Genomic DNA, 22,055 nt, shown 5'->3' with positions numbered 1-22,055 from the left:
CTCAAGCGGCTAAGGCACCAGCCATATATACCAGAGTTGGCAGGTTCAAATCCAGCCCAGACCTGCCAAACAACAATGACAACTACAACCAAAAAATAGCCAGGTGTTGTGGCAGGTGCCTGTAGTCCCAGCTACTTGGGAGGCTGAGGCAAGAGGATTGCTTAAGCCAAGGAGTTGGAGGTTGCTATGAGCTGTGATGTCACAGCACTCTACTCAGGACGATAGCTTGAGGCTCTGTCTCAAAAAAAAAAAAAAAAAAAAAAAAAGATCTTGACAGGGACAAAACTTACTGACTAATTAATAGGAGATCAATCTCAGCTGGATCAATTAAATCGATATAAGGAAGTGCATCCATTCCTTCTAGGCCAGGATGGATCCCACAGTCCAACTAAAAGAGACAGGAAAAAAAGATCACAGTATGCACATTTTACTAAAATTCATCCAGAAAACAGACAATAATTATAAATGACCCACCATTCACATAACCAAGATGGATTCCATACACGTGCATTTGGAATATAATTCTTATTAAATATGGCAAATATGCCACAAACAATTCTAACTTCCCAAATTAAAAATATAGCTCATATTTAGGGTCACAAGATGCAAAACATGAGACATCTTCTCTTTAGATTCTTTTGCTAGTCAGCCTAACAATAAATGAATTCTTTTTCCAGAACTCTGATATCAGAAGATGGCAGGCACTTTAAAAGTTCATAGATATACTACAATCAGATATGACTATTGTGAGAAGATAATAATTAGAAATGGGAAACTTCCTTGATCACAGTAATTTAAATATTTTAAGGCATTAGGGAACAGATTCCTAAGAGTCAGTCGTTAAAGATTTACTTATTTTGGCCAGGCACGGTGGCTTATGCCTGTAATCCCAGCACTCTGGGAGGCTGAGGCAGGGGGATTGCTTGAGCTCAAGAGTTCCAGACAAGCCTGAGCAAGAGTGAGATCCAGTTTCCACTAAAACATAGAAGAACTAGCCAGGTATAGTGGTGCATGCCTGTAGTACCAGCTACTTGGGGCCTGAGGCAAGAGGATTGCTTAAGTCCCTGAGTTTGAGGTTGCTGTCAGCTATGATGCCATGGCACTCTACGCAGGGCCAGAGTGAGACCCTGTCTCAAAGAAAAAAAAAAAGGACATGTACTTATTTTGTAGGGCCTTACTGCCAAATTAATATAATAAATGACTATGCTGGCATATACCTGTTCTTTTAAGATTGGGAGAAGTTGAGAAGAGGAACCAAAGGAACACGAACCAATGAGCTGCCTTTCTAATGAGTACCTTAGGAACCATCTCGTCCATTCCTTCTACTTTTTAGGAATAGAGAAACAGAGTGACCTGCCCGAGGCCAGGGCCTTAATGCTATATGCCAAAGATTGATCACCACATGCTACATGGGAATGGCTAGAGCTCTGCATGTGTTTGGGGCTGTCAGTTCCTTGGGATCTTCCACTGGTGGTAGGGCAGGTAGGTTGGCTCAATCCTCCAAAAGTAGAAGAGGGACTTTGAAGAAACAATAGCTCAGCAGATCTAGTTGATAATTTTACGATCTCACAAGATATCTTCTTAATCTACTTAATCTTTTGTCAAATTAGTAATAACTTAGTTCTTTTCACTAACATAGCACAGCATAAATTACATGCACTGTAACATTTTTCTGGGAGCCAAACAGATAAGGAGGCTACCAGAAAAGATCTAACACCCAATACAGACAGAGCCATACTATTAACCCAACTACAAAAATAATAATTACCATTATTTTTCTTCCTTTGAACTCCAGAATAATACATGATCTTCCTACTTCTTGCCCAGCTCCCCTGTAAACATTCAAGGGGAGAAGTAAAAATGTTTAAAAAACCAAATCAAGCTCAGTAAATTCAATCTTTCCTACAATTTAAAGTATGTCCCATTTAGTGACAGTAATCACTTAAAAATTTTGAGGCGCATGAGAGTTCTACAAAATTACAAGGGAAGAACAGTCAATGTGGGAAAGGAGGAAAAGTCATCTTTGGAAGTGCAGCGATTCTGCAGTTGTTAAAATTGTGAGACAAGGTCATACAGATCCAAGAAGTTCAAAGGTTAAATTCAATCTTCTGAATGTTAGATTTAAATTATGATGTATTTTAAATGCCAACTAGCAGTCACGCAGATTATATAATAATACTTTTGGAATTAGCACTTAAGTATAGAGCCACAAGCACTTCAAAATGCTGTCATCGGGCAGCGCCTGTGGCTCAAGGAGTAGGGCGCTGGTCCCATATGCCAGAGGTGGCAGGTTCAAACCCAGCCCTAGCCAAAAAAAAAAAACAAAATGCTGTCATCTTCTTTAAGATCATATTACACATTTAAAAAATAGAGTACTTATTCATACTTTCAGTCCCTTTCTTTCACCTTCTGTTATTTCAGTATATTTTAATAGCAGTACTTAAACAGTTTTCATTTTTTCTTACATGAATAAAGTGGCCATAATTTCCAATGATCACAAGGCACACTTCAAGTTAAACTTCACCTGTTTTTCAAATCTTTCACCTCCTTTGATGCCTTTTCCCAACCATTTTAGTTCAGAGTACACTCAGTCATTCAACATTAAGCAGTTTCTACAGTGCCAAAAAAAGTACACACATTTTAAGAAGAAACTATTAAAATTGTAATACTCAATAGATACTGCTAACAAAAGATTAATACCAGTCACACTGAGCACCTCTTATAATAGCAGAAATCAAACATGACTTGAGTATTAAAAATTTAATACTTTTTTCCTTCTTAAAATGTGTATACCTTTTTTTGGCACCCTCTGTATTTGCCAACTGCTATATTAAGTGCCTGAGATATGTGGACCCTGACCTCAAGGAACAAATTTTACTAGGAGATAAGACATGAAAACGATTTGTCCCCAACTGAGATCCTACCTCCTAGGCTACTGATGAAGAAAAAATAAAAAACAAATTTTAATTTTTACAGATACCCCAGCCTTCCACTTTATGTGGCTCTTGAAATTCCCTCTTAAGTGTCCCTAGCTCAGTTTTCTCTTCTAGTTTCCACAGCAACTATTTCAAACTTTCTCCCCTTTCCCAAATTTTCTAACCCTCTACCCTCTTCATTTGAGGCATAGGTCATCACCTAAATCAAAAAATATTTAGTTCCTCTATCAATTCCTCAAATTCATTTAGCAAACTGCCCACACTTTTGTCTCAATTTCTTTCTATATTTACACACCTGACATCAGGTATCTCTCCTCAAGTATCCCCCAGGGACGCATATTCAATATGCCAAGGTAGTTTTCACAACACCCTTGCATTTGCTCATCTTTCTTCCTGGAATATTCTGCCCTCAGATGTTGGCATGATTGGTTCCTTTGCATCAGTTGGGTCTCAGTTCAAAGGTCACTTTCTCAGAGGGTTTCCCTTGATTACCTCCTCTAATTTGTCCTTCACAGCAAGCTATAGTCTAGCATGATTTTATCAAAATACGAGTACAAGAAGTTATTGCATCTACTCATGGCAGGTTTTTCACTACTAAAATGAAAGCTTCATAAGAACAGAGATACTGTCTATCTTGGTCACTGCTGTATTGCTACAGTGCAGGACATGTAGTAAATTCTAAATTATGAACCTTGGAAGTGAAGCAAAAGAAGCCAGAGACAAAAGGCTACACATCTTCTGATCCCACTTATATGAAATGTCCAGAATACACAAATCTATAGAGAAGAAAAAGATTAGTGGTTTCCTAGGACTGGAAATTCCTAGGGGAATTGCGTATGCCTGCTGTTAAGTACAAGGTTTCTTCCTGGAGCCATGAAAATGTTCTGTAATTAGACAGTGTTGATGGTTGCACAACTCCTGGAAAAACCACTGAATGGTACACTTTAAATGAGTTAATTATGTTTCAATAAAGCTGTTACAAAATGACAAAACTCCTACATTTACTCTAGACCTGCCCCATATCCTGTACTACTTAAGTGAATGACACAACTCTTTTTTAGCTACCCAACTTGGAATCTGAGTCATCCTAAGACTCCTCTCTGCCCTGTCTTTCCTCCTCACCACCATCCCTTCAGATACATCTGAGCAGTCACAAAACCCTGAAGATTGCACTTTTGAACGCTCTCGAAACATTCACTTCACTCATTATAGGCTCCCACTGCTTAGAGTTGATTATTTCAATTACATCCTACTGGATCCACCCACTTCATCCTTTCGTCTCCTACCTGTTTCTAGGAGTGACATTCCCATAACTTAATTTCCATGCTATCTCATGCTTGTTTAAAATCCTTTGTTGCCTCCATATAATTAACCCAATAAAGACTCAAACTCCTTAATACGTATACGAGGTACTTCATAATCTGGACATCAACAGCTTGTTCCATCTCATCTGCTAACCTTTTAGTTGCAACCATGAGGAATCTGTTCACAAGCTGTGACCACTCTCACTTTCCCATGTGCCATTTCCTCTGCCTGGAACATCTTGGCCCCTACACTGTCTTTAATTCCTACTCATTCTTTAGGACTCAGCCCAAGCATCACATTTTGCAGGATGCATGAGATATCTCCTTCCTCCATCTGCTAGAAACCTCTTTTCCATACTTTCACAGTGCTCAGTTCAATGCCGTCCTGCATTCTTATATTAGTATCATTTACTAGGCACCTACCATGATTTTTACGCAAGTGCTGTTACAGTATTTTCACATGAGGAAATGGGTTCAGTGAGGTTGTTGTCCTAGTAAGTGGTAAAGTAGGCCCTAGACTTCAGATAGCACTCTGAAGTAATGATCTCCTGTTATTCCAAAGTCTCTCCAGTACTTCTCACTTTGCACTGTAGTTCCCTCCAATCGGTGAAAGCAGTTAACTCAGCCCTCTATCTTATTTGTATCTGCAAGCCTAGTGCAGTGCTTGACAGGTCCTCAGTATTTGCTGAACACAGGAAGACATGACAGGTGTGAAGTAAGCAGCAGGAACCTTGGGCTATGTCTCAAGTAAGTGCTCAATGAAGACTTTTGAATGAATGTGTAAAGGAGATATCACCTACCTTCTGTAAAATGTATACATTCGGGTGGTACCAAATAATTATCTAACAATATAAATATGGTATGGATTGAAATCGCTCATCTACAGGAATTCAAGTTCTCACACTTCTATCTCCCCTTCAGCAGCATTCCAGAATGCTGAAGACCATTTCCACAAAAAGATCGGTCTCCTATGGTCAAGCAAGGGCTGTGTTTTTTGTCCCTAACACCTCTGCGCTTCCTCTTCTCCAACTTCCCACTTTACTAATTAAGAGTCTGAGCTTTGAAGGCTGAAACACGTAGCAAATCCCTCATTCTCTTTCACTTGCTGGCCCAGGTCAAGTCCTGGAGGTATTAAGAAACCCATGTGGTTCTTCCTTGCACGGTTACCGCCCCACTCAGGTCCTCCTCTTAGCCCGCCGCTCATCAGCATCACCGGCTGCCTCCCGGTTTGCCCCGGTGCGCCGAGATTCGCGTTTGTAACTGACAACACATTTTAGCGGACACGAAGGCGCCCAGGGGCCCCAGAAAACATTCCCCCCCCAACACACCCTCTCTGACATTAAAGAAAAAGCCAACTCCCGTTCAACCGAACCCCTTGAGCCTGCGAGGCCGGCCCACGGCCGCCGACCCGGGGCAGGCAGCCGCGGCCGGCTGGACGGGCGCCGGAGGAGGCCGGCCTCGCGGGTCACCCCTCCGCGCCTCTCGCACGGCCTGTGGCGTCCTTCCCTCCCTCGCTGGTCCCTTACAGGGGTCGGATCAACAGCTGGTCGCTCTCCTCAGCAGGAATCGCAGACATCGCGAAAGTCTGAGGGTGAAGCCGTAGTGAAGAACAGATCACCGAGGTCTTTCTAAATTGAAAGCACGGCCACCAGGAAAAAAAAGGAGAAAAATACCCCTTCGCTAAGAGCACAACTTCCGGCACGCGGGAGCTGCGGCACTCGGCACCTCCCCTCGACTTCCGGTCGGAGAACCGGGTGGCGAGGTCCCCACCCGCCCTCCGCACCGAGTCCGGGAACCCGAGTCGGACCGTGAAGACTGCGCCTGCGCCAAGTGTCGGGGGCGGAGCCCCGTGGACGTGAGAGGCGGGGCCCCGCGGACGTGGGAGGCGGGGCCGGGCCGACGTGGAAGGCGGGCTGGAAAAGCTGGCGCTGGAGTCAGGGACTGGTCTAGGTGCTCGGGCACCGGAGGCTGGGGCTCTCCAACTCCCGGTGAAGCGCAGGCGGCCCCAGGGATGGGTCCGCGGCTGCGAGGTGAGCGACCCTGGCCCTTGCCCTCCCCCGGGGCCAAGCTAGCGCGTGCTGGCGGGAACGCGGCCCCGAGGGCGGTGCCCGCAGCCGGGACTGATGGGTGGGGCCGTGGGGGACCCCGCGGTGTCCTCGGGGATCCGCCTTCGCCCCCAAAGCCCCGGGGACGGACGCGGGTAGGAGGTGGAGGAGTGGGCTGGGGTGACTGAGGGCCGCCGCCCCTGTGGCGCCAGCGGGTTGGCTCTGGCCCTGCCACTCGGGCGTGGGCGCCCGGGTGGCAGCCGCCGAGCCCCGGGGCGGCTTTCTGGGCCCCAGCGGGGAGGCGAGGCTTGAAGCGCGCTCCTGTTTTGTCCTCGCTCTTTCTCTGCGCAGCTGCAGCCCTCTCCCGGCTGCGTTAGGGTGGGGGTTGTGTCAGCCTGGTTTGCTGTCACATCCTCCGCACCCAGCACGTGGCCGGCACTCTGTGACAGTGACAAACAGGTTGTGAAGCAGCGGTATCTGGGGAGAGCTTTGGAGCCACCTCTATTACGTCCGAAACTTGGCCCCATCCGTTCTTAACCTGGTGACTTTGCACAGGTTACTGAATCCCTTGGCTCTCTGGGCACCTGATTTGAAAGGGACTGCGATGTTGATCTTCACCGGAATGTTGCAGGTCAGAGCCGGTTGGAGGTATCTGTAGCACCCAGTGCATGACATGTGGCAGCTGTGTTGTGGTACATGGGAGTTGTTATTTGGGTGTCACCTCCCAAGAAAGTTCAGGGTCGTTAAGCATGTCCTCTGCCAGGCAGTGCTGAGTAACTGCCTTTGATGAGCCTGCACTGTGCATAGTGAGATAGTTCCAAGGAGACTGTAGCAGACTGTAATGTTATAATCGGGGTGAACCCTCCAGCTGCGGGTCCCTTAGCCCAACTTAGAGGTCCAAAGAAGGCTTTCTAGAAGAGAAGCAGCTTGAAATGAGTTCTGAGAGGTGAGAGGTACCCAAGTGGCTGAAAGGTGAAGGGCTTTCCAGGCAGAGGGAGTACAGGAGCAAAGCAGGGCTACATGGAGCCTGGTGCATGCTGAGAGCTCCCCTAAGTGCTGTGGTTTGTGGAAGATCAGCCTGGAAATGGAGATAGCCCAGTGGTCCAGCACCTTGCATGTCCTCCGGAAGAGCTTTGGCTTCAGTCTCTGACGCTGGGGAACCAGTGAAAGATTTTAAGCAGGCTAGTGGCATCAGATATATGTTTGAAATAAATCATTTTAATCATTTTGGCTGAAGTGTGATGGTAGATTTAGAGGGGTTGGGTTTCTCCTCCATGGAGTGATATTCAGGTTTGTGAATTCTTAAGTTGTATGTCAATCTTTGTGTATGTGTGCATTGGTATAGGTTGAGGTTTCATCACATTCATCAGTTACTAAAAAAAATGTATATGATGGCTTGGCGCCCATAGCACAGTGGTTACCGTGCCAGCTATATACACTCAGGCTGGCGGGTTCAAACCCAGCCAGGAACAGCTGAACAACAATGACAACTGCAACAAAAAAATAGCCGGGCATTGTGGCGGGTGCGTGTAGTCCCGGCTACTTGGGTGGCCGAGGCAAGAGAATTGCTTGAGCCCAAGAGTTTGAGGTTGCTGTGAGCTGTGATGCCAAGGCACTCTACTGAGGGTGACATAGTGAGACTCTGTCTCAAATAAACAAACAAACAAACAAAAAGTGTATGACAATAGTCTAGTGATGGTGTGGGGCCCTGCCAAAAGAGCTGGATCTGAGAACTCTTCAGGTGGAGTATTGGGTCTCAGTTCTCGATTGGGCGGGCCAGAAGGACAGTGAAGAATGGATGATTTCCTGGTTTCTACTAGCAATAATGTAATTTCCTGAGGGGGTGGAGACGAACAGATCTGGTGGGGAGGATGAAGGGTTTGGCTTGAGGTATTTTTATATTTGATAAGCCTGTGGAACATCCAAGTGACAATCAGTGTCATTGGCCTCATTTTTATGCATGAATCATTTTGAGGCAAAAATGATTAGCTTAAAAACATTCATCAAAATAGCAGCAGATATCAAAGATTTTAATAAATGTTTCTTTTTCCTAAGCTTCTGATTGATGATGAAAAGTGAATCCTAAGGAGTTGCAAAGGCAGTCTATTAATAGTACAGCATAATGATTTTCAAATCATTCTGGTGTTCTAGGGATTGGAGAAGATGCTTCAGGATTCTACTGACAATAGAATCAAATTTTATTTTAAAATCACATTTTAAATTATTATATGTACCCGTACAAATTATGTATTTACATATACTTTAATGTGCTTAAATATGTTACACACCAACATTGTAATCTGTCAGAGACCATTAACATACTTTATGCTGCTAGGTTAACTTAATTTTATGCAGAGCTTGGAATAAGACTGTCTTCCCGAAAAGTATCCTGGTATGGCAAGATGTTTTTTTGCAACAATTCCTCCAATCTCTTTTTACTTTTATCCCTATGGAGTTAGTTACCTACCTGGTGTCCAGAGTCATTTATTTATTTATTTTGTAAAGAAGAGTCTCATGGCCGGTGGCCATGGTGGCTTACACCTGTAATCCTAGCACTCTGGAGGCTGAGGTAGGTGGATTGCTTGAACTCAGGAGTTCAAGAACAGCCTGATCTTCAAGATCAAGATCCTGTCTCTACTAAAAATAGAAAAATTAGCCAGGTGTAGTGACACATACCTGTAGTCCCACCTACTTAGGGGGCTGAGGCAAGAGGATTGGTCAAGCCTGAGAATTTGAGGTTGCTATGAGCTATGGTGCCATGACACTTTACCCAGGGCAACAGAGTGAGACTCTGTCTCAAAAGGCAAAAAAAAAAAAAAAAAAAAAAAAGACAGGGTCTCTCTATTTTGAGAAGTTCGAGTTCAGGTTGATTTTGAACTCCTGGCCTCCTACCTTGGCCTCCCAAAGTGTTGGGATTACAGGTGTGAACCACAATGCCTGGCCCAAAGTTTTGTTTTGTTTTGTTTTTTTAACGGAAATCTGATCGTGTCTTTGGATTGCTTTTCAAGAGTCTCCAGAGTCTTCCTGTTAACCCCCAAATAAAACCCACACTGTTATGGTGGCCCACCAGGCCTTATGTGGATTTCTGTCCTCATCCTCCCTCCTCTCCTGCTCCCACATTTTGCTGTCCCTTGCATCAGCATGCTCCCTTTACGCCGGCTGTGCTCTCTACCACCTGTGTCCCCTCACCCCTCTTTATGTCTGCCTTCAGCTTTACTCAGGTCTCCCTAACTCTTGTTTCCTCTGAGCATCTTTTTTTGTCTGAAATACCTCTTCAGCCACTCTGTATCTCCTTAATTTGCATTAGTTTTCCTCATAGTGAATATTGCTTCCTAAAAGTATGTTTTATATTTGTTTTTCTTGTTGGTCTGTCTTCTCCCTCTAAAAATAAGCTCCCTGGGGTCAGGGGATCTATTTGTTTTGTTCACTGATAGTCCCAGACTATTCAGGAATAAAAGAAAGAATCAGATTTTCATGTCACCGTACAGATAAAGCAAATATATAGAAAGTAATTGGATGGAGAGGCTAATTCAAAAGCAACTCAGGAGTCAGACCTGGATAGGTGGCCTGTGGTCCTCTGCTCCTGAGTGGGCTTAGAGTGGGGTCTCCAAATGCAATGAGAAAAACTCTTGAGTTAGAGCAGGGGCTTTCATTGACTGCCCCAGACTTTGTCATTCTTTCTTCTTCACCAGGTACATTGTTGCTGTGAAAAGAATTGATCATGTCAGAATGAAAAGAAGCTCTCTGTGCAGACTGCTATCTGTGGAATCTTTGAAGAAAAGAAGATAGTGTTCAATTCTGTCGTAAGCAGATTTCCTTGTTCCTTCTGTAAAATTTAATTTTTAGTAAAAATTGGTTAGGTTATCTTATTCATAAACCCTTTTGAAACACGGGTCGCAGCTCAACTTATCTGTCAAAGGCAGATTGTAGCCCTCTCTGTAAACCCCTTGAGGGTAGCACTTAGGGTTCTGGCACAGTGTGTGGCACATAGTAGGTCCTTATAGAACATCGGTACAGGAAATGAATTGGTCAGAAGGTTGCGTGGGGGAGGATATAATGAGACACTGTACCTGTATTTGGAAGTTCTGTGAACTGCGTGACATCATGCAGTTTGATTTTCCAAATATGATATGTCTGTACACTCCTATGAAATGGGCAGAGATGAATCTTATGTTTCCAAGGCATTAATTATTAATTTTTTAAAAAGAAATGTACAACACAAACTCCGGAAAACATAAGGTCCTCACTGGAGCAGGGAGGTGAGGAGCTTGTACCTACGAATGTTTTTATGTCACTTTGGCTTAAAGATAGTTCAAGACATCAAGAAAAATGTGCATTCTGAGAGGTGTGCGTGTCTTTTGTTGTTCACCCAACTGAGTGCAGAATGTGAACCTGAGACTTAGCATCAGTGGGTAAACCAATGTATCACATAGTCTGCAAAAATCTCGAATCAATCAAAGAGAAGCACTTGAATTTTTTTATGAGTAGATGACATTGTGTCTGGTACTTATGAGAGAAGTGCTTTTCTTTTTCTTTTCTTTTTTTTTTTTTGAGACAGTCTCATTATGTTGCCCTCAGTAGAGTGCCATGGCATAACAGCTCACAGCAACCTCAAACTCTTGGGCATAAGCAATTTTCTTCCCTCAGCCTCCCAAGTGGCTCGGACTACAGGTACCCGCCACAACGCCCAACTATTTTTTTGTTGCAGTTGTCATTGTTGTAGCTGGCCTGGGCTGGGTTCGAACCTGCCACCCTCAGTGCATCTGGCTGGCAGCGTAACCACTGTGCTATGGGTGCTGAACCGAGAAAAGGGCTTTTCACACCTCCATAGGGCAAGGAGTTTTCTGCTTTTTTGGTTGGTTGGGTTAGCTTTTTGTAATTTAATAGGAAAGAAAGAATGAAAAGGATACTCTACAAGGAAAATATTTATGTTTTCAGTAAAAGAAACACACCCAGGGAACTGGAAGGAGTTTCTTATTACTGGTATGTATAATGTGATTAAAAGGCACTTCTCTTGATGTAACTGTAACCAACCTTTGTTCTTTCAGGGGCTCTTTTCTGAATCAAGCTATGGTGAAAAATGTTTCGGAAAGGCAAAAAGCGACACAGTAGTAGCAGTTCCCAAAGTAGTGAGATCAGTACCAAGAGCAAGGTAGGAACATGGAGTTTGGCACAGAATCCTGAAGCAGTGAGAATTTTGCTTCTAGTAACTGACACCACATGGAGGATACTAAGGATGGACAGACCTTCTGATATTCTTCAGACGAGATGTGTCTTAACACCCATTTTTTGCAGTAGAGATACATTCTATGCCTGGCTTAATTTTGTTTTGGTAGATTTTCTGAAAATTCTTAAATCCATTAAACGACGAATGGTCTCACTGATAAAAGCACTGCTTTAAAATTTTTCTAGGGCGGCGCCTGTGGCTCAGTGAGGAGGGCACTAGCCCCATATACCGAGGGTGGCGGGTTCAAACCCGGCCCTGGCCAAACTGCAACCAAAAAATAGCCGGGTGCTGTGGCGGGCGCCTGTAGTCCCAGCTACTCGGGAGGCTGAGGCAAGAGAATTGCTTAAGCCCAAGTGTTTGAGGTTGCTGTGAGTTGTGATACCACGGCACTCTACTGAGGGTGACAAAGTGAGACTCTGTCTCTAAATAAATAAATAAAAATTTTCTAAATAAAGAAATGACTGGCATTAACGGGCTGGGATCTCTTGAATTCTAGACTTCATAGTATGCATAACTATGTTTACTTAAAAGTGAGATTGGCAAATACCTGTAAACCAGAGACTTGAACATTATTGCAAGATATGTGTGGTGAATTTAATTTATGCGAAACAAACCTTTGAAGATCTATTCAACTGGTCTCTTTGGTCTCCTATTCAAAGATTAGGGTCATTTTTTTTGACTGACAGCATTTTCCAGTGTAAGATTATAAAGGGCTAGAGGTGGCAGCAGTAAAAATAAAAAGAACGACACTTTTTAAAAAGATTGTAAAGATAACAGCTGAATTATATTTGTTCAAGGAATTTTAGGTTTTTGACACCAATTTTGTTGTTGAGAAGAATGGCATTCTTTTCCACCTCCTGGATGATGACACAGGAGAAGTCTGTCTCTCGTTCCCTAAACGTTGTTTTGGGCATGCGGTGCGGAGCTCTGTATTAAGTGCAGGGGATAGAGCAGCTAAAGGAAGTAAGAACCCTCTGCTAACATTCCAGCTGGGGGAGAAAATAATGAACAGATAAGTAAAATACAAAGTATCAGGTGGTGGAAACTAACGCGGGAGGAAGAAACTGTAGGAATGGAGGGGCGGGAGGTTGGGAGTGATGCAGTTTTAAACAGCCTGGGCAGGAAACGTCTATTCCCTGGATGGCATGTGAGCAGGGCTCTGAAGAAGGTAGCCGTGGGGGGCAAGACATGATTGCAAGAGGGACTTTACCTAACAAATGCAATCAGTGTAACATGGCTTATTGTACCCTCCATGAATCCCCAACAATAAAAAAAAAAAAGGTAGCCATGATGAGATCTGCGGGAGAGCAACTTGGGCAGGAGAGAGACCAAAGGCAAAGGCCCAAGGGAGCAGCGCGCCTGTGTGTTTGGGGGACCACAGGGAGATCAGCATGACTAGGGCAGGATGGGGGGCAGGGGCCCTGGTTGGCCCAGAAAGATGGGGGCTTTTCCTCTCTGTGACAGGGAAGCATCAGGGCATTTGGGGCAGGGCAGTGATAGAATTGTATGTTAGGTTTAACTGGGGTCACTTTGGCCACTGTAAGTGGGACCAGAGCAGGAGTGGAGAGAACAGCTGGGAGGATGCTGGGCTTGGAAGGGGTCATGGAGGGAGTGGGAAGGAAGCTGGGGTTCTGAAGGGGTTTCCAGGCTATGTTGGTAGACTGGCTGTGGAGTATGAGAAAAGGAGGAGTTAAAGTTTAAACCCTTAAAATAATAGTTGGCTGAAGTGCTTTATAAAGTAGACATTACTTCCATATACTTATCTCTTCCGACCTTCCTGGTAGGTGCAAGAACATTGGGGTAGCGGGTACCACCGTGATCTAGCTGTTTGGTGTATAGGTTAGCACTCGTCTGTGCTTGTCCCCCATGCTCAGCATGGTACCAGGTGCTCAGGAAGAGGACCTTGGAAGAGATCCCCCAGGAAAACTGATCCTTCCAGATATTTATACCTGGATGCCAGATACCATTTGAGCCACAATTTTACAATAAACAGGAGATAGTCTAGACACAGTTAATAACCAAGCAAATGTGAAGTTGTGGGTATAATGACAAATATTACTTGACTCATTCAGAAAATGGGAAGGTTGTAGAGCTGAAGTTATAAAGGAATTTGTATTACTTGGGGTCCTCCAGAGAAATAGAACCAGTAGGATGTGTTTATATCTTAGAGAGAGAGATTTGATTTATTGTAAATAATTTATTTTAAAGATTATTTGAAAGACTTGGCTCAGGTGACCATGGGGCCCTCAAGTCCAAAGTCTGCATGGTGGGCAGGCTGGGGCCCAGGGCAGTTGAAGTTGCAGGTCAGGTGTACAGGGGGCCTGGAGGTAGAATTTTCTCTTCCTCAAGGGACCTCGTCTTTTCTCTAAAGGTCATCAACTGATTGGACGAGGCCCACTCACGTTATAGAGAGCAGTGTCCTTTACTCAGAGTTTCCTGGTGTAAATGTGACTCTCCCCCCCCCCCCCCACCGAACACCTTCACAGCCATATTTAGACTGGCGTCTGGCCAGATATCTGGGTACTGTAGCCCAGCTAAGTTGCCGTATTAGCCATCAGAAAAGGGGGGGGAAGTGAATGGGGACTTAAAATGTGTGGGTAGAATGTGTGTAAATGAAGAAAATTAGATATCTCATTTATAGGCAAGAAGATGGGACTCAGCCTGGTGAGGTGGCTGGGCGGCAGGCACCTGGAGAAGGAGAGTATATCGTGAGGTGGTTGGGTGGCACTTCGTGAACAGGGTCCTAGAGGAGGACAGTCTTTGAATTTGAACAGCTCTTAGAAATTACCTAGCCCAGGGGTTCACACATTTTCATTACTGAAGAGCCTTTTTATTACTTCCTACCCTTGTGAACTCTCTAATAAAACAGATGTGTTTCCTCGGTGTCAGGCCCCAGGCGAGGCCAGTGAGGCGCATGGGGCATGCAGAAGGCAGCATCTCTCAGAGCTGTGGAGGTTCCCTAAGAGATGACTCCTGAGACCATGTCCTGGGCACCCGCAGCCTCACCGCAAGTGGTAATGGCCACCCTCAAATGAGGAGAGTGAGTGGGACTGCCCAGCAGAATGTCCCGTCTGGGCAGGGTAAGCAGTGTTACTACAGCTGAGTGGACGGCAGCACAGAAACTTGACAGTTTCAGAATCCTGTGCAGTCTTAGAAATTATCCATTTTCTTTTAAGTTTTTGAACTCCCGGGGCTAGTCAACACCCACACAAGCTCCCTGCTGCTGCCTTCATAGCCCAACGTCTTGTATTCTGGATTAGAAAACGGATGGAGACTTAAAGGCCTGCTACTGCCAGGCCAGGAACAGGCCCTACATTTTATGATTCCTACCAGGACCTTGCTCCTGGCTCCTGGCTCAGGCACCCACGTTGGACAGGGGCCTGGGGACTGCAGAAGTCCCCAGGGATGAGGATTTTATCCTGAAGATGCTGGGGGAACACTGTGTGCTTTTTAAGCAAAGTCGCAACTCTTCGATTTGTGTTTTAGGATGATGTAAGCTTGTGTTGTTTTAACATTCCGAACATAGGGAAAATAGATGAGTTTCTCCCTTCCTGTCCTATTGCAAGGTCACCAGGTCCTGCTGTTTTCCTGGTGGGCTTTGTTCCTTACTTCAGAAGCTGCGCTGTGCACCTCCCAGGAGTGTCTGAATTTGTAATAGTGTCTTAATTCCAACTCCTCCCTCCTTGTTTAATTTTCAGCGTTTGTCTGATTTTTCTGTACCACACATGGTACCTCAGTGTGTACAGCTTTGTTCTCATTTTAGATCATATCCTAAGAAGTCCAATTACTGAAAAAGGGAGGAAACATACTTAAGACAGTTCATTTTTGCATCTTTGACTTACTTTTTAAACTTTTGAGTACCTCTAAAATTTATTTTTGAGTTTCAGAAAAGTGACTCATTTTTAAAATCGAAAGTTATTTCTAAGGAAATGTTATTGCTAAGGAAATTAAGCACATTGAAAATATAATTGTGTGGCTCAAGCCGCTAAGGCACCAGCCACATACACCTGAGCTGGTGGGTCCCAATCCAGCCCAGGCCTGCCAAACAACAATGACGGCTGCAACCAAAAAATAGCGGGGGGCGGGGGTGGGGGGGGTGGCGCCTACGGCTCAAAGGAGTAGGGTGGGCCCCATGTACTGGAGGTAGCGGCCAGGTTCAAACCTGGCCCCGGCCAAAAACTGCAAAAAAAATAAAAATAGCTGAGCGTTGTGGTGGGTGCCTGTAGTCCCAGCTACTTGGGAGGCGGAGGCAGGAGAATAGCTTGAGCCCAGGAGTTGGAGGTTGCTGTGAGCTGTGATGCCACAGCACTCTACCAAGGGCGACAGCTCTGTCTCAAAAAAAAAAAAAAAAGAATATAGTTGTGTAGAACCAACTCTACTTATATATGTGATTCTTTGTATTTCGCTTAACAGTTTTGTGGGTTTTCATGGCCATTCACATTGATAGTTATGTTCTGGTCTGAATTACTGCTGTGGGCCAGATACGCCACAGTAACTTCAGGGGCCCTGAATTAGGAATCTCGAGACCTGGGCTTGAGATTTGAGGTCTTTACTAGATGTGAACTTGGGTAAATCACTTACTATCTCTAGTCTCTTTCCTCTTTTATTAAACAAAGATAATAGTCCTTGCCTGGCTTTCTGCAAATGGTTTGTTTTGGGATCAGTGGAAAGAAAGGGGAAGCAGCAGACGCTCTGATGTATGTCCGTGTAGGGGAAAAACTCATTTCAATTCAAGTTGGGGGCAGGGGGGTGGGGTGCTCTCGCTGAAAGGGCACTGGGCGGGGGTGTTTGGCACACCTTTTGTGTCATCTTTTGTGTGCGGGACATAACCACAAGAGGGACTCTACCTAACAAAATCAAATATTTGTGACCTGGTCCTAGTTGTTTGTACCCTCACATTAACCTGAAATAAATTTACTCAGAAAAAAAAAGAATAAGTGCCCTGTGAGGGACTAACCCTTTGGTTTTTAGAAATGTGTCTGTCTGATGTGTAAGGGTTGCTTCTAACCCACTGGAACGCTCAAGAAATTCCAATTATAATGAGATAATTTGGTACGGACAGCAGAAGCATCTATATGTATGTAACCTTTCAAGGAAAGTTTACAAGTCTATTGTCATTATTTGCAGATAGGGATCACAGAGAAAAAAAAAAGGGAAAGCCAGATAAAGCATCTTATCAGGAGGTGGAAAAATGACGTAGACTAAGAATATTGCTACCATATTTATCCAATATTGTGCTATGGCAAGAGCAGTTGGGATTATGTGTTCTTCTGATGTTTGCTATAGAATTTGTCTTTAGAAAATTGTTGCAGGGTGGCGCCTGTGGCTCAAGGAGTAGGGCACCAGCCCCATTTACTGGGGGGTGGCGGGTTCAAACCTGGCCCCTGCCAAAAACTGCAAAAAAAAACCAAAGAAAATTCTGTTGCAGTTGATCTGCCTGAATGACATGCTTCAACTATAAGAAGTAATTTGATGGGTTTGGTAGTAAACTTCAGAGTAGCTTCTTACTATGTATAGTCTTTTTGTTTATTTGTTTTTTTCTTTCTCAGTCTGTGGATTCTAGCCTTGGGGGTCTTTCACGATCCAGCACTGTGGCCAGCCTTGATACCGATTCTACCAAAAGCTCAGGTACCTAAAGGGGTGGATCATTTATTGTCTAAGCCTTTTCATTTTTACCAGTTTGTTTTGGGATCAGTGGAAAGAAAGGGGAAGCAGGAGACTCTGATGTATGCCCATGTAGGTGAGACTCACATGAGTTCTTGTGCATTTGCAGTTTTCTTCTTGCCACTTTTGACAAGAGTTTAGAAATGGGCCAAGATTTGGTGGGAGGTGATGAGGGTATGGTGTTGTTGAAAACCACTGCCTTGGAGGTTGGCTCAGGCACTCTGCAAAATGCTCTTAACAGGTCCTAGAGCAAAAATGTTTGAAAACACTGTGGGCAAAAATGTCTTTTTCTTTCTTTTCTTTCTTTCCCTTCCTTCCCTCCCCCCCCCCCTTTTTTTTTGAGATAGTCTCACTATGTTGCCCTCAGTAGAGTGCTGTGATGTCACAGTTCACAGCAACCTCAAACTCATGGGCTTAAGCAATTCTGTTGCCTCAGTCTCCTAAGTAGCTGGGACTACTGGCCCCCACCACAATGCCCAGCTATTTTTTTGTTGTTGTAATTGTCATTGTTTAGCAGGCCCAGGCTGTGTTCGAACCCACCATCCCCACTAAATGTGGCCGGTGCCCTAACCACTGAGCTACAGGTACCCTCCCTCCCTTTCTTCTCTCCCTTCCTTCCTGCAACTAACACCTCTCTCATGGAGTGGGCAGTAATTTAGAAGTTTCAAATAGCTTTTTAAGAAATGGGTGGCAGCCCAGGCCCATTGGCTCATGCCTATAATCCTAATACTTGGGGAGTCCAAGGTGGTCAGATTGCTTGAGCTCGTGAGTTTGAGACCAGCCTGAGTAAGAGCGAGACCCCGTCCCTACTAAAAATAGAAAAACTAACCAGGCATTGCGGCTGGCACCTATAGTCCCAGCTACTTGGGAGGCTGAGACAAGATGATTACTTGAGCTTGGGACTGAGGTTGCTATTAGCTGACTCCATGGCATTCTACCCAGGGTGACAGAGTGAGACACTTGTCTCTACATAAATAAATAAATAAATAAATATCCTACCTTTTCCTTTAGGATCATAGATTAATCAGCCTATAAAAGAATTAAGGAATTCTTCTAGAAGATAATGGACTTAATGCTAACCCTTCTAGAAGCCTTGAAAATATTAAAGATGTGGGCATCTTTTTTTATATAAACAACCTAAAAGTAATCCCAAAGCATTTCCTTAATAAGGTGGATAGTTTGTAGTAATTTCTGTATTGGCTAGATTTTGTAACACACACAATTCTTCAACCTGTTGCCATTTGTTAAGGGACTTCCTGCCTGGTGTTAGTCCATCTACACTAAAAAAAAATTGTGTGTGGGACGGCACCTGTGGCTCAGTGAGTAGGGTGTCAGCCCCATATACCGAGGGTGGAGGGTTCAAACCCAGCCCTGGCCAAACTGCAACAAAAAATAGCCGGGCGTTGTGGCAGGCGCCTGTAGTCCCAGCTACTGGGGAGGCTGACACAAGAGAATCGCCTAAGCCCAAGAGCTGGAGGTTGCTGTGAGCTATGGTGCTATGGCACTCTATTGAGGGTGACAAAGTGAGACTCTGTCTCTAAAAAAAAAAAAGTTGTGTGGTCTTTTTCGACTGCATGGTAGAGGAAGAGCAGGCTTTCTGAATCAGGAAAGAAAGTTAACATCGTGAAGTGGGGGAAGGAAGGAACCAAAAAATAATTCAGTATCGGGCGGCGCCTGTGGCTCAGTCAGTAAGGGGCCAGCCCCATATACCGAGGGTGGCGGGTTCAAACCCAGCCCTGGCCAAACTGCAACCAAAAAATAGCCGGGCGTTGTGGCGGGCGCCTGTAGTCCCAGCTACTCGGGAGGCTGAGGCAAGAGAATCGCTTAAGCCCAGGAGTTGGAGGTTGCTGTGAGCTGTGTGAGGCCATGGCACTCTACCGAGGGCCATAAAGTGAGACTGTCTCTACAAAAAAAAAGAAAAAAAAATAATAATAATTCAGTATCACTATGCATTCTAAAGGTAATCATTCTCCAGTACACCTTTTCCTGTTTTGAAATGAAGGTTATTAGTTCATCCCTATCATTGAGACGTTTCTACACTTAGTGTATTATGAGTCACTGAGTTAGTGAAATTTTAAGTTTGTTCTCATTGCATCAAAAAATTTTGCGTTGTAAAATTTGTAATTAAAGCTTATGTTCTAACGACATAGTCTGGTTTTCATTTGGGAAGGGACGGAGGACACCTGTAATGCAGATATTTCTTTTGAAGTCTAACAATCATAACTCTTCTTTTATCTCTAGGACAAAGCAACAACAATTCAGATACCTGTGCAGAATTTCGAATAAAATATGTGGGTGCCATTGAGAAACTGAAACTGTCTGAGGGGAAAGGTCTGGAAGGGCCACTAGACTTGATAAATTACATAGACGTTGCCCAGGTAAAAAACAAAACAAAAACAATATTTTGATTTAAAGCCTCAGGTTATGAAATTCTGTAAACTCTTGGCTTTTGAGAAAGATGTTTGCTCTTCCAGGCCCACTGGATGGCGCTGTGCTCACTATTGTGCACCCACAATTTCATTGCCATTACAAATATTTACTAAGTTCTCTGGTCTTGGGTGGTGCAAAGTGTCTTGGAGATTGAGCTGCACAAGAAGAGTGCAGCTCCTGTTCCTGCCTTCCGACATAGTATTTTACTTTATGTTGCTGACTGATTTCCTTGTTTAAATGAGGAGCTGACTGTATTGACTGGTTATATTCCAGAGGTCTTCCTTTTGAAGTAGTCTGGCAAAACCTTATTATATCTCCCCTGGACTCATTTTGTCTCTCAATCTAATTCATCGTGATGTTGACCTGTTTGTTCATACCTTGTTTCTAACAAGAAACAGGTGAAAGTAGTTTCAAAAATACTTATCCATGTCAAGATGATGAAAAATACGGCACCAGCCCCATATGCCGAGGGTGGTGGGTTCAAACCCAGCCCCGGCCAAACTGCAACAACAAGATGATGAAAAATAAATCATCATTAATGAAAATTAAGATCAATTACAGGTATAAAGAGAGTGCATAAAATATTACAAGGTCTATACCCTTGCCAGTGGTGGAAATGGATGAACCAAAGGACTAATAGTAAACTGTTTCCAAAGTTTCTAGAAAACAAAATTGCATTTTTACAAAACATAAACAAAGAAGTAATTACTGCAGTGGAAAGAGCCTTTCATCTGTTCACAGAGTGTTTATCTTAAGAATGTACAACCTGGGCGGCGCCTGTGGCTCAGCGGGTAGGGCGCCGGCCCCACATGCCGAGGGTGGTGGGTTCAAACCCGGCCCCGGCCAAACTGCAACAAAAAAAAAAAAATAGCCGGGCGTTGTGGCGGGCGCCTGTAGTCCCAGCTACTTGGGAGGCTGAGGCAAGAGAATCGCCTAAGCCCAGGAGTTGGAGGTTGCTGTGAGCTGTGTGACGCCACGGCACTCTACCAAGGGTGATAAAGTGAAACTCTGTCTCTACAAAAAAAAAAAAAAAAAAGAATGTACAACCTTAAATCCTGGAGAATGAGCATTAAATATGATTCGTATCTTCATGGAAGTAGTGGAAGTTCCTTGTTTTTGAGGGAGTCAGTGAATCTAATTTGCCACTTAATAGAGAACTCTTGGTAGTCTTGGCTAATAGTATCCTAGCACTGAGTTTGAAATACTGGAGTATAAAGTCATTCCACCACAACACATGACGTCTTCACCTAACATCATCAGTAAGTTTTTGCCAACTGTGACTGTAAGTGGAACAACTTACAGCAGGTTCTCAAATAACTCACTATTCAGAGTTGTTTCATTGTAATGTTGATAAGGAAAAGAACTGATTTCATTATTTAATACATCCTTTAAAGTAGTAGTTTCTAAGAACCTGTGAGTGATGTTGAGGACTTACTGTACAAGCAACAACTAGTCTAAGTATTGTACTGCATGACTACTAAGTAATGTTTCTACTCCCAAATGTCCATTCCTATAATATCTGTTAAATTTCTCATGTTGCCATATAATTTTTGCTTGTTATAATCCCATTATTGACAAAGCATTTGATTTTGACTCTTGGAATTGCTTTAAATTTAATGTGACAATAACTGGTTAGAGGGTATTTGTAGGCTAGCCGGGGATGGTGGCTCCTGCCTGCAATCCTAGCACTCTGGGAGGCCGAGGCAAGTGGATTGCTTGAGCTCAAGAGTTTGAGACCAGCCTGAGCAAGAGCGAGACCCGTCTCTACTAAAAATAGAAAAACTGAGATAAGAGGATCACGTAAGCCCAAGAGTCTGAGGTTGCTGTGAGCTGTGATGTTACAGCACTCTACTGAGGGCGACGTAGTAAGATTCAGTCTCAAAAAAAAAAAAGTGGGGTAATTGTTCTTCTGCCTTTTGGGGGAGAAATTCTTGCCCAGCTAATGTGTACCCCAAATTCTTTAAAGGGTTTTAGATTTGTGATGGCCAGATACTAAATGTGACTAATCAGACTTAAAACTATTAACATAATTTTAATGTTTATCATGTAATTTATTTTTACTCTAAAGCAAGACGGAAAGTTGCCTTTTGTTCCTCTGGAAGAAGAATTTATTATGGGAGTTTCCAAGTATGGTATAAAAGTATCAACATCGGATCAGTATGTAAGTAATTTCTTAAAGAAAAGCACTGTCTTTTAGGTAAAAGGGAATTCAAGCCATTAATAGGCCACTTACAGTAAGGTCTGCTCCTATTTGCTGAGTGGTTGGTTTGTAAATGTTCCTGGCAGCTGGTCTCAAATGTGACCAGTTCCTGAGGGTGAGTAGAGGCACTTCCTGTGTAGGTAGGCCCCTGGAGCCCCCACTAATGGCTCCTGGTGCATTTTCAACTTAGGATCCCACAGCAGTTAAGAGTAGCTGTCAGCTTGTAAGGAGGGCACCGAGACAGGGGTA

At 44.0% G+C, this 22,055-nt stretch overlaps 2 protein-coding genes across 7 annotated transcripts in view; one reads left to right on the top strand and one right to left on the bottom strand.

Annotated features, from left to right (window-relative positions):
* Window positions 1-6,053, bottom strand: part of CPSF3 (cleavage and polyadenylation specific factor 3) — a 48,940-nt gene extending 42,887 nt beyond the window's left edge. Inside the window, exons 1-3 of one of the 2 annotated variants that reach the window (XR_008379500.1) lie at window positions 5,767-6,033; window positions 1,769-1,832; window positions 291-388 (exon numbers count right to left, since the gene is read on the bottom strand). Coding sequence is in view for 1 of the 2 variants with exons in the window: in XM_053587863.1 (XP_053443838.1) it covers window positions 291-388; window positions 1,769-1,832; window positions 5,767-5,816 (212 nt within the window). In the remaining variant the exon portion in view is untranslated. Of the gene's footprint in view, window positions 1-290; window positions 389-1,768; window positions 1,833-5,766 lie in introns of both variants that reach the window. The other variant, XM_053587863.1, reaches the window with a different exon arrangement.
* An 83-nt stretch (window positions 6,054-6,136) lies between these two features.
* The window catches only part of ITGB1BP1 (integrin subunit beta 1 binding protein 1), a 250,104-nt gene continuing 234,185 nt past the window's right edge, over window positions 6,137-22,055 (top strand). For 3 of the 5 annotated variants that reach the window (XR_008379499.1, XR_008379498.1, XM_053587851.1), the window contains exons 1-6: window positions 6,137-6,270; window positions 9,978-10,088; window positions 11,334-11,437; window positions 17,062-17,140; window positions 19,418-19,554; window positions 21,675-21,767. Coding sequence is in view for 3 of the 5 variants with exons in the window: in XM_053587851.1 (XP_053443826.1) it covers window positions 11,366-11,437; window positions 17,062-17,140; window positions 19,418-19,554; window positions 21,675-21,767 (381 nt within the window). In the remaining 2 variants the exon portion in view is untranslated. Of the gene's footprint in view, window positions 6,271-6,779; window positions 6,917-9,977; window positions 10,089-11,333; window positions 11,438-17,061; window positions 17,141-19,417; window positions 19,555-21,674; window positions 21,768-22,055 lie in introns of those variants that run through there. The other 2 variants (XM_053587852.1, XM_053587853.1) reach the window with 2 other exon arrangements.

The sequence above is a fragment of the Nycticebus coucang genome, chromosome 4 (genome assembly GCF_027406575.1).
Source record: "Nycticebus coucang isolate mNycCou1 chromosome 4, mNycCou1.pri, whole genome shotgun sequence".
Classification (NCBI taxonomy): Eukaryota; Metazoa; Chordata; class Mammalia; order Primates; family Lorisidae; genus Nycticebus; species Nycticebus coucang.
This window is presented reverse-complemented; position numbering and strand designations above follow the sequence as displayed.